Genomic DNA, 10,415 nt, shown 5'->3' on the forward strand with positions numbered 1-10,415 from the left:
TTTTATTTAGAAAATAAATGCATGTTGATTGACAGGTGCACGCGAACATAATAAATGAAATTAAAAAGATTTTCTATTTTGTAGTTTTGGGGCTGGGGGGAGTTTGTCAGTATGTTATTTACTTTCGGACACGGACGTAGCGACGCGCTTCTCAAAGCGATGGCCGTGTTTCGGTCAGTGCTAAGCTGCCTTTCGCTGAACACGTACTTTGTGTTTTGGATGCATTTCGAACAGGGCCTGCTCTTTCCCCGGGGCAGAGAGCGCGCAGAATGAATTGTGGCACCGAAACCGTACGAGCGCAGGATGCTGCTAGAAATCACGCGGTTTAGAACAAAAGTGCCCAGTGCTGGCTTGCGTTAAAAGGCAAAGGATTTGTGCTTCCCTTGCTGCTGCCACTGCAGGACTGCAGCTTTAGGGATCTGACAAAGCCTAACATTTCCTTATAAAATCCCTTCCCTGGTGCTGGTCTGAACATAGAAATGCTTGAGCATTCATTTCCCTCTAAAGTGCAGAGTTCTGAATTCATCTCCTTCAGTTAATGCTCATTAGTTTTGAATTTTCTCTGAAGCGAATTGCCTTTTCCTGTTCTCTTTCATTGCTTCCAGTGCACCTTGAAAAGACTGAAGTGCAAATGTGACGGAGAGGCAGATTTGTGTGCTCTGTTCGCTTTATTTACCTGTACCAGCTGGTGAGGAGGCAGAAGCCGGCATTTTCCAGGCAACCTTTTCTGTTGACTCTGGGGAATTGGAAAGTCTGCGGCTACAGCAATAAGATGAACAAGTGTTGGTGTGCAGTGCTGATAATTTTCTTTGCCGGCCCTGATGTGGTTTGAATGTCATTAAGTGGTAATTGAGGACGTGTGATAGCAGCACGCAGCTGGTGTTTTTGTAGTTTAGGGTACCCTGAGCACTTACTTCGTATGCAGTGCTTAATATTCTGGAGCTGCATTTTGGAAAGGGATAAAGTTCTGTTGGTAACGAATGTCCTTCCTGGTGCGCTCCAGTCACCAGCTCGTGGGGGTGAGTGGAAATCCCCAGACGGTCTGTAAGGCTTGGTTTGGCTCTCGTTGTGTTGATTAGGGGTTCCTTCGCTTAAGAGGCATTCAGATAGCAACTGAGAAGGAGCTGGAATGAAAGGTATGAGGGCGTGGGACGAAGGTGCAAGCTCTCTGGTACCAATGTCAGCTCTCTGAGGCTGCTTCTTTCGCACCCACTTCAAAGTCCTAGCCCCTGCGAATTTTGGGGAGCCAGATAAAAACACAGAAGAGAGTGGCTGAGCTGAAATACAGGAAGTCCATGTTGTGTTTCTTTTTTCTTCTTCTTCTTTTTTTTTAAACCCTTCCTGGTCTGGGTTTTAAAACAAATTTTACTGATAACTTTCTGTTTACGATAAGAAATATTTTCCGTAGCACCTGAGGCCATATGGTGATGTCATAGTTGTAAGATTAAAGGCTTTTTTTTTTTAACACTGTAGGCTTATTTGTTTTAAAAAACATAAACGCCCTCTGTTGTTCTAAATTACCCGTGCCTCTCAAGAACTGGTTTGTAAAACAATTCTCCTTGTTTCTGCAGGTGGTACAAGCTTCGCTCCAAACCAGGGAAAAAGGAAAAGGAGAGAGGGGAAATCGAAGTCGATATCCAGTTTATGAGGAGCAACATGACAGCCAGTATGTTTGATCTGTCCATGAAAGACAAGTCGCGCTCTCCCTTTGGCAAGCTCAAAGACAAGCTCAAGGGGAAGAGGAGCAGTGGCCTTTCCGACACGGCGTCGGCAATCATTCCCAGCACGACTCACTCTCCCGCTGACAGCGAAGATGAGTCAGTTGAGAAGGAAAAGAAGAAATCAAAATTCAAAACCCTGTTTTCCAAACCTGGCCTGCAGAAGACCTCCCTCTCCCAGTCCATGTCAGTCCTGCCGACACAGCAGCCCGTCACCGAGAGGGTTCGGCTTCGGCCCAGCGACTTCCAGTCTCAATGGGATGACGAGGAGTCTGACACCTCTCCAACCTCAGAAAGTGAGTATTCTCGCAGATTGGCACAAAGCCTTTCTTCAAAGGTTTGCTTTCGCTTTTCACACTTTTTAAACTGCTAATTCTTCTTACTGAATGAATCCACAGAAAGTCACTGCTCTCCGCGGTGATGGGTATGCACATAGGATGTTAGATAACTCACGACCAAGCTGACCGTGGGATAGCGCAGAAACTGTGGGGCTGCGCGAGCAATGTCTGCACGTGTTGGTGGTGCAGCTTCACGGTAAGTGATCTGTGGTGGTTTTAGGTCATTGAACAATGCGTGCGATCTGGTCTGCTGAGGGCTGGCAGTGGTAGGGGATATGGAAGGATTGGAAGTGGCCGGTATGGTCACACTTGTGATGCTGCTGTTGCTGCAATCCAGTAATGACTGTGAAGCGCTGAGGTTGTCAGTAGCGAGTGTCAGAGGAAAGGATATTCTTGCATCTTGAATTTCTCCCTGTTTATTTTTTCCAGAGACCTTTGGAAATGCCCTGGAAGAGAAGTCGTCATCTTCTCCTGTGTTTAAATCTCGTAAAACAGCAACTTTGGACAGCAGGCAACTAAACCAAGTAACCACTAACCACACCAAGAAAGAAGGGCTCTCTTTATTCAGTGGCCTTAAATCCAAAAGCGATCCCATTTCCAAGTCTAGTCTGTGTATCAATGGCAGTCACATTTATATGGAAGAGAGCACAATGAAGGACAACACTCCAGCCTCTTCCCCCTCTCCTCGCAACTTCAGGAGGAAGCAGCTCTTTGCTTCAGAAGAGAACCTGTCTTCCAGATCTACTAAAGGACCTGATGAGGTGGGAAGAACATCTCCTAGTCACGCTTTCTCTGGGTCTGCGTCCTTGGAGACCTTTAAATCTATGACTTTGCCATCATACAAATTGCTTAGCAGTGAAGAATACCTGGAAACCAGCATTCCTCCGAGTGTTGAAGTTATTAAAGAGACCAAAAAAACAGAGCACAAAAAGTCTGCCTTGCTCTCTCTGGTTACTGGGAAGAAGGAGGCAGTGAAGACAAGTGATGCTGAGATTATTCCTGAGAGGACCCTGCAGGATGAAGAAAGCAAAGTTCCAGAAGAGAAGAATGAACAAGAGGCCAAACGTCTTGAGCTTCCAGCAGATTTAAGCAGAAGGAATCCTTCAGAAGACAATCACCGTGCAGAAGATGTCTTTGCAAATAAGCAGCCGCTCAACCCTTTTGAGGAAGAATGGAAACCCGAAAAAGCTACTGCGCCAGCAAAGACCAAAGCTGTCAAGCCCAGGTCAGTCGTGTTTGCTTCAGAGATTGACATAAATAGCGATGTGCAGTGGTGGTGGCAGGCTTTGACTCGGCTGCTTCCTACCACAGAGCAGCACTTCTCAACTTGACATCTTGCGTGCGGCAAAAGTATGTTGCTCTGCAGGATACCTGGTGGTTTTAAGCTGTCCAGTGGGTGCTTTGATAACAAATAATAACTCTCAATTCTTTCTTAGTATGAAAAAAAATTGATGTAGGTTTGTTCCTTATAAGTGATGTCGAAATAATGGTTCTCTGAGTGCAGGCAGCTTTGCAGATACTGTAGGGGTGATTTTTCTTGCTGGATCTCTTGCAAAAACTAACTTCTGAGCTGTGTGACTTGAACGTACCAAGGGTGTGAAATAGCAGTTCTAACATCTCTACTTCTGTGTATTTGGCTATGGTCTTCAAAAGCGTTAATCTTGGAGCCCTTCTGATTTTGGCATTGTTCACCATGAAGGACGTTTGTGAAAGGCTTTTTCGGAAATTCTGCTCCTTTATCCTTCATATACATATATATATATATATGTAAAAAAAAAAACCTGCATCTTTGTGTCTTTATCTATATATATATATGTATGTTCTACTAATAAGGCTGTGTTTTGTGTCTGTGTCTAACTCCTTATTTTCAGTGCTTCTCATATCTTTCATATGAAGTGTCTTGCATACTAATAAAGTTGCTTGGGGTGCAAAAGATGAGAGAGTGCTTAAAAGCAGCCACCGCAGTAACCTGTGCAAATTCCGCAGCAGAAGTGTTCTGACATAAATTTAGAGCTTTGTAAAGATGCATTTAAGTACATAAAGTCTGTCAGAGAGGCTCTGAGGTCTCTTGCAAGTGTAATTCGTCTCCAGTGTTAGGAGTTGATGGAGCCTATCTGTTCCTGCCTCATGTTGCATCGACAAGTGACATGCGAGTTTTTTGTCCCTTTTTGCAGACTGAGCGTGTCTTCAGAGGAGAAAACCAAAGCCACACTTCCTACTCTTGCACCTGATTCCCTCCCTGCTTTTCCTTCTGTACACTGTATCAGTAGTAACAATAATCCTTTTATTTCTAAAACGGGACAAAAAGAACAAGTGCCAGACTCTGAAAACATTACTAGTTCTCCTGCATCTCTTACTTCTCCTCCTCCTTTTGCTGCAGAGCTTTTGAATGGCAAGAACCCCTTTACTCCCGAGTGGGCCAGGGCATCCGCAGCCCTGGATCCCGAAGGCGTTGCCCGTTTCCCTTCGTCCCATCATCCTGCAGCCTCTGTTCCCAAAATGCCTCTTCCTGGGCAGGTCTCTGGTAGTGGTAATAATCCTTTTGCTTCTGACTGGGGACAGAGCTCACGGGGCCAGGCTCCTGAAAGCTCTGATACGTGTGCTTCTCGGGGTCTCTCTCGTCCACCCGCACCTTCTCTCCCCTCTGATTGTCATTTTAATGACAATAATCCCTTTGTATCCAAGCTTGGGTGGGAAGCAGATGTGCAAGGTTTCAAAGGTGTTGCTAGTTCTTCCGCTGTCTGCCTTCCTTGTGATGAAGACTGTTCCTCAGCAGAAAACCCTGTTGAGCTGGAACACTCTGGTTGCGATGCTTCAGGGAGCTCTTCAGATGTGGCTTTAACTAGTAATGTCAAAGCTGTATCAAACCCTCTCAGCACTCTTTCTGACAACCCTGATCTGGCTCCAAAGAAGCAGTGCGATTCTCCCCAGCTTCAAGTTGAGACTTTTTTGAAGAGAAGTAAGCTAGGCAACAGGAAATCTGAGTCCTTTTTCCTTGATGGGTCGGAGGGTTTTAGATCAGGTGATGCAGATTTGGGTGGGCAGGAATGTGAAAAACAGCGCTCTGATTTCGGTGACATGTTACTTACGGGTTCAAATGCAACAGGAGAGCGAGCAGGGTTTGCTCGCGAACTGGAAGGCAGATGCTACCCATCGTTAAAGCTCTCTAGTGACAGCATAGGTCCCATCCAAAACAGCGTGACTGCTGTTGAGGGTGGGGTGGAAGTAGGCGGTGTAAATACTGAACCCTGCACAAAGGACAACAAAGGCTTTGCGTCTCTTTCAAAGTATAGCAATAACCTCTTGCCAGAGATGGGTGCTGAACAGCCACCTTCCCCCGAGAGTGAGCTGAAAGAGAAGCAGGAGATCTTTGGTGAAAAGAGATGGGAAGAATGTGCACCTACGTTAGAGCCCCAAGCGACTCCACTTGATAAAAATGACACATTTTCTCAAGTAGGACCTGCCAAACCAACCCTGGGAGCTTGCACACTGTCCCCTCAGGAAGCCAACGTAGGGAGGGCTGGCAGCGAGGTGCTTGTTGCACCAAAGCCAGCACCACGGCTTTCTTTAACGCTGAAGAAGTGCCCACCGGTTTCTCAGGCTCATGAGTTAAGTGGTGATGGTGTAAAATCTCCGCCTGGGCTCCCATTACCTACTGATAAATCCTCAGATACTCGTGGGTGCCTCCCCCAAAGTGGCTCATTAGAGTCTATCACTCCTCCAGTGATGCCCAGAGATGACAGCGGTAACAGGCATTTAAAAAGTGCAGGTGATGATGATTTATTTGACTGTCTTACAAATCTAAAGTCTGCCATTCCTGTTACTGGAGACCGTGGTTCAAAACTGGCCAGTCTTCCAGTTATTCCGGAGGGAGGCTCTGATGACGAGCTGCTGGGTGACTGTCAGGAGAACTGTGTTGTCACTGCAGGTGATAAAAACGTTTCAGAGACTGGAAAGCTGTCCTTAGGTTTAATGCCTTTGCATGAAGAGCCGAGAGAGCACTCTGATAGCTCTGCTGCAGCCCAGGTAACCCTGACCGCTCCAGGAGGAAGAAGTGCTCCTGGTGCTTCTAAGCCAAGCAAAGCACCCGTGCTGCCTGCTAGAGCAGATGTTCACAGTGTCAATAACCAGGGAACTGACTCGGGCTTAGGTATGACATCTCATTCCAGGGAGAGTAATAGTCATTTTGAGAAACAAGAACTGAAAATAAGTGCAGGTGGTGAGGAGCATGCAGAGTATGACTTCTTTGAGCCTTCTGTTTCCTCTTCTTCCCTGTCAAGTCCTTCCCAGCCCTGCTCTTCCTCTCATTCCCTTCTCTCTGACACCCCAAGTCATAGAGCAGAGTCTCCGAAAAAGCCAACAGCCGAGGGCTTCGCAGATAAAGCAGGAAATTCTGGCAAGAAGAAGCTTCTTCAGGCATGGGTTTCACCCTCTGAAACATATCCTTACCAAACTCAGCAGAGTGGTGAAACCGTGTCTCCTAAGCACAGGTGAGAGAATATGGGAAATACACAGAAAGTATCTCAGTGCTGATGGGAGCCTTGCTTTTTCTTCCTGTGAGCACAAATCTACCTCTCCAACTGCAGGAATTTACTGCTCTTTGCAGTGACATGGCATTGTACAGCCTTAACTTCCCCCAGCCTGTGGATTTGTCAGGGCCTGGGTCCTGTCATGCCAGCGTAGGATCACTACTGGCAGCAGATAAATCTGTACGGCTAGTAAGGATGCCCAGGGCACTTGAGGGGACCTCTCATTCATCACAGTGCTACCTCTTAGGAAATCTGTTAGGAAAACTTGGTGGCAGCTTAAGAAATAAGGTCATTTCATCAAATTGGGGAAATGGACTGGAATTGATCCATTTTTCAGAAATAGGAGAATGGTCCCAGGAAGCCTGATAAACTGGGATGCTTCCTTTCCTGGCCAAACTGGACTCCTGAGCCTTGACGTGAATCACAGCAAGCGATGCAGCTAAAGCCTCTCCCTCCCAAGAACGCGTGGCTGCTTTCCAGAGCTGTCTGCAGGTCCTCCTGCCTGCTGGGCTACTGTTGTCTGCGGAACAGTGCCGCTGACCAGTCAGCCCTCCGTTCTTTATCTGTGGAACTCTGTCAAGGGTCTAGGACACTTCTGGGCCGGCACTTGCTGAGACACAAGTAAAATTTTCTTCCTGTATTAAAATTGGCAATATAAATCCTGCTCGAGCAAATGAAGATAGCACTTTTTGGCAGCTTACACCATAAGTTCGGACTGGAAAAAGGAAAATACGTGCTTGACCCAGGATAGTAGAAGTATTTGATATGTTGCAAGAACCACAAATGTGTTCTCATTAGGAAAGTCTGGCTCAAATACTAGTGCGTGAGACATCAAAGTAACTGCTGCTGTGTACTGCCTTCTCGTGTAGACTGACCTTTTCTTTTGTGCCGTACCATTCAGGATGTATTTCCCTTGTTACTGTTTCTTTATCTCCAATGCCTTAAGTCAATAAAGATAATAGAAAGAGAACTGGAGTATATTATAAAAAGCCTATAGCTTAGACAGAAATACCTTGTCTGCCCGAAGCTGAATATCTTATCTCTCTGGAGATAGAGAAGGGTAGGAATTTTACCCAATTTCTTTCTATATTTGCTTTTAGTCTGAAGATCTGTGTAGTGCTGGTGTCGTACGTCCTGCCTAAATAACATGAACCTGTTTTAATGTTGCAGACTCCATCCTGTGAAGCCAATGAATGCCACAGCAAACAAGTCTCAAAGTAAAAACCTGAATGTCATCAGCACTATGAATGAAAAGCTGCTCGAGATGAACATGAAGGTATGGAGGAAAGTGGCACTTTAAACCAAAGCTTAAGCAGTAAATTGAACAGAATTCATATATCCGAGGTAGCTTGCTCAGGTTTATATCTTGTATATCCTGAGCACAAAAACAGCAGTGGTTATTAGACTGTGTGGGACATGAACTTTCCTTTTGTCAATCCCCAAAGGTGGGGACAGTGTTTTAATATTTTCTTTTTCTTGCAAACTGATCTGTAATAGAATTAATGCCTCTTGTTTGTGGAGGGGATTCTCAGTGGAGAGGAGTGTGGGGTGCTGTCTGACTCCTCAGAGGTGAGCGGGATGGCTGTGAGATGGCCGGGACAGGAACAACGGGTGACCCCCTGGAAGATAAGTCCCCTTGGTGACGTGTGGGAGCTGCGTAATTCGAATCTGCACAGAAGAATGGACAAATTAGTCACTGTTTATTGTCAGGTTTGATTAGTCCCCAAAGCCCATTTTCACCCTGAAATAAGTATGTGTCTCTTAAAGCTGAGAAGGTGGGAAAAGTAACCTCAGGGTGGCTGTTGCCTTGTAACGTGTTGCATTAACATCTTGTGCAGATTGAGAGAGCAGGCGCCTGCCATTAAAGCGCGGCTGCTTCCTGAAAGCGTAGCTGTGCAGCTTGCATAATCGCTCCGATTTAAAGGAGGTTTTTGCATAATCTTGGCCTCAAAAGAGACTTCCAGGCTTGAGGCGTAGCTTAAAAGTAATGTTGATCAGAACGGCTAGAAGCGTCTCTGGGTCAGGAGGGAGAAACGCTGGGGACCGTTACTGTCTCTAACGTTTTTTTGGGGAAAAGAGTTAGTACCAGTATAACTGGAGTGCCTCCTTCTGGTGTAAGCGGAAAAGAAGAAAATGTGAGTTAAATGATTCAAACTGACATGTTGCTATTTGGAATGAGTTGAAAACTTGTCATTAGTATTCTGGTGTGGTGCTCTGATTCTACGTAAGAAATTATGTTTGATGTAGTCAGGTGAACCTGTTGTATGCATACTGCCTGCGAAAGAAAAGCCTGGGCTGGCGTTCTGGTTTAGCATCTGAGAAGGTAGCTGGAGGAATTGGCAGAAGCTGCTAAGTACCTGTCCAGTTTGCTTAAGGGTTAAAAGCAGACTTTTCGGAGAAGCTGTGTTGTGATGTGTTTTCATGGTGATAACTACAGTAAGAGGGAAATGTCAAGGGCCCAGCTGGATGTTTCTTGCTGTTTAACCTGGATTTGGCTTTCCTAGTCTTTGCTGTGTTTCACACAAGAACTGTCTCAATGCTCATCTATAAACAATGGTAGTTAATGGTGCGTGGCTGTAATTTCCATGCATCTTCCTGAAGCTGGATGGCTGCTGCCTGGAGTCAGCGTGACATTCTTTCAGCATAAACTGGAGAAGAGTTGAATTACAGAACTGATGTTATGCAGAGATTTTATGCTGAAACCGGTGGCCTGGTTACCATCCATAACATCTGTCTCGCCCTGAGCCTGCCTTCTGTTCTGGAGAAGCTATATAAATTGTGTCGCTGTGCCATAAGTAGCACGCACTTACTCTGAGGCAGTTACTCTTTTTTCCTCCAAATACTTTCAAAAAGCTATTCTGCATTCTGGAAGTACATGAGTAGATAGTGTTTTGTATGAATTTTTCCAGGCGGGGTTTGCTAATGGCTTTGTAGCAGAAAGCTTGCCTGGCCTGGGCTGTCAGCCTCTCCCTCTCATCGTTAGTGCCTCGACCATGGCGCAGCTTGGCTCTGAGCAGCTTGCTCTTCTCGATCCTAAAGTGCTAATGACTGATGTTCTGAAATGTCGTTTGGGTGGAACTGATTTTTAAAAAGATAAGAAGCACAGTAATACTTTTGAAGAGCAGCTGTGGTTCTGCAAACACCATGTGTAAACTTGTTCATTGGTGCTTTAAATCCCCCAAGCCAGCTACTAAATATCATTCTGTTGCTATTTTGAAATGCCCGTATGTCTGTAGTGACCCTGCCTTTCTTCTCTCTCAAAGAAATATGATCCTTCAGATCCTGCCTATGCTTATGCTCAGCTAACACACGATGAACTGATCCAGCTGGTCTTGAAACAGAAGGATACAATTACCAAGAAAGATGTCCAGGTGCGTGAGCTTGAAGACTACATCGATAACTTGCTTGTCAGAGTCATGGAAGAAACTCCAAACATTCTTCGTGTTTCAACGTCTGGAAACAAAAAAGCTGGAAAGATGTAAAAGCTCTCAGGACGTTGGTTGAACAAAGAACTGAATTCCCGACAGTGGAGTTTGATTAATAAGGAGATGATGTGAAGTAGGTGGTACCGGTTGTGCTGCCCACAGAAAATGACCTCTTTCCTGTTTCTGCCTTGAGCAACTCTGAGTTTGATTAGTTGTTACATCAGGTCTTGTAGATGGAGTCCAGAAGTGGAGTCAACTTATCATTTTTATTTTTTGGTTTCTTTCCATTATTTGGGAAGATTTGGTCAGGCATCCAATCCAAAGGCTGATTGCAATAGGAAGGATGAAGGGTTTTTGATGTGTTTTGCTTGCCAGCAAGGCACTGATGATCCTTTATGAAGATTT

The 10,415-nt window shown here is 45.5% G+C and overlaps 1 protein-coding gene across 1 annotated transcript; it reads left to right on the forward strand.

The window, feature by feature from the left end:
- Positions 1 to 1,571: 1,571 nt before the first annotated feature.
- On the forward strand, positions 1,572 to 10,067 carry RAB11FIP1 (RAB11 family interacting protein 1 (class I); the record flags this gene model as incomplete). Its single annotated transcript, XM_009708631.1, has 4 exons — positions 1,572 to 2,014; positions 2,486 to 3,281; positions 7,756 to 7,861; positions 9,849 to 10,067. Coding segments are annotated over 4 exons (1,564 nt in total), but the record flags the coding sequence as incomplete, so codon positions are not given.
- Between the last annotated feature and the right edge of the window lie 348 nt (positions 10,068 to 10,415).

Source organism: Cariama cristata, unplaced genomic scaffold (assembly GCF_000690535.1).
Source record: "Cariama cristata isolate BGI_N322 unplaced genomic scaffold, ASM69053v1 Scaffold42459, whole genome shotgun sequence".
Lineage (NCBI taxonomy): Eukaryota > Metazoa > Chordata > Aves > Cariamiformes > Cariamidae > Cariama > Cariama cristata.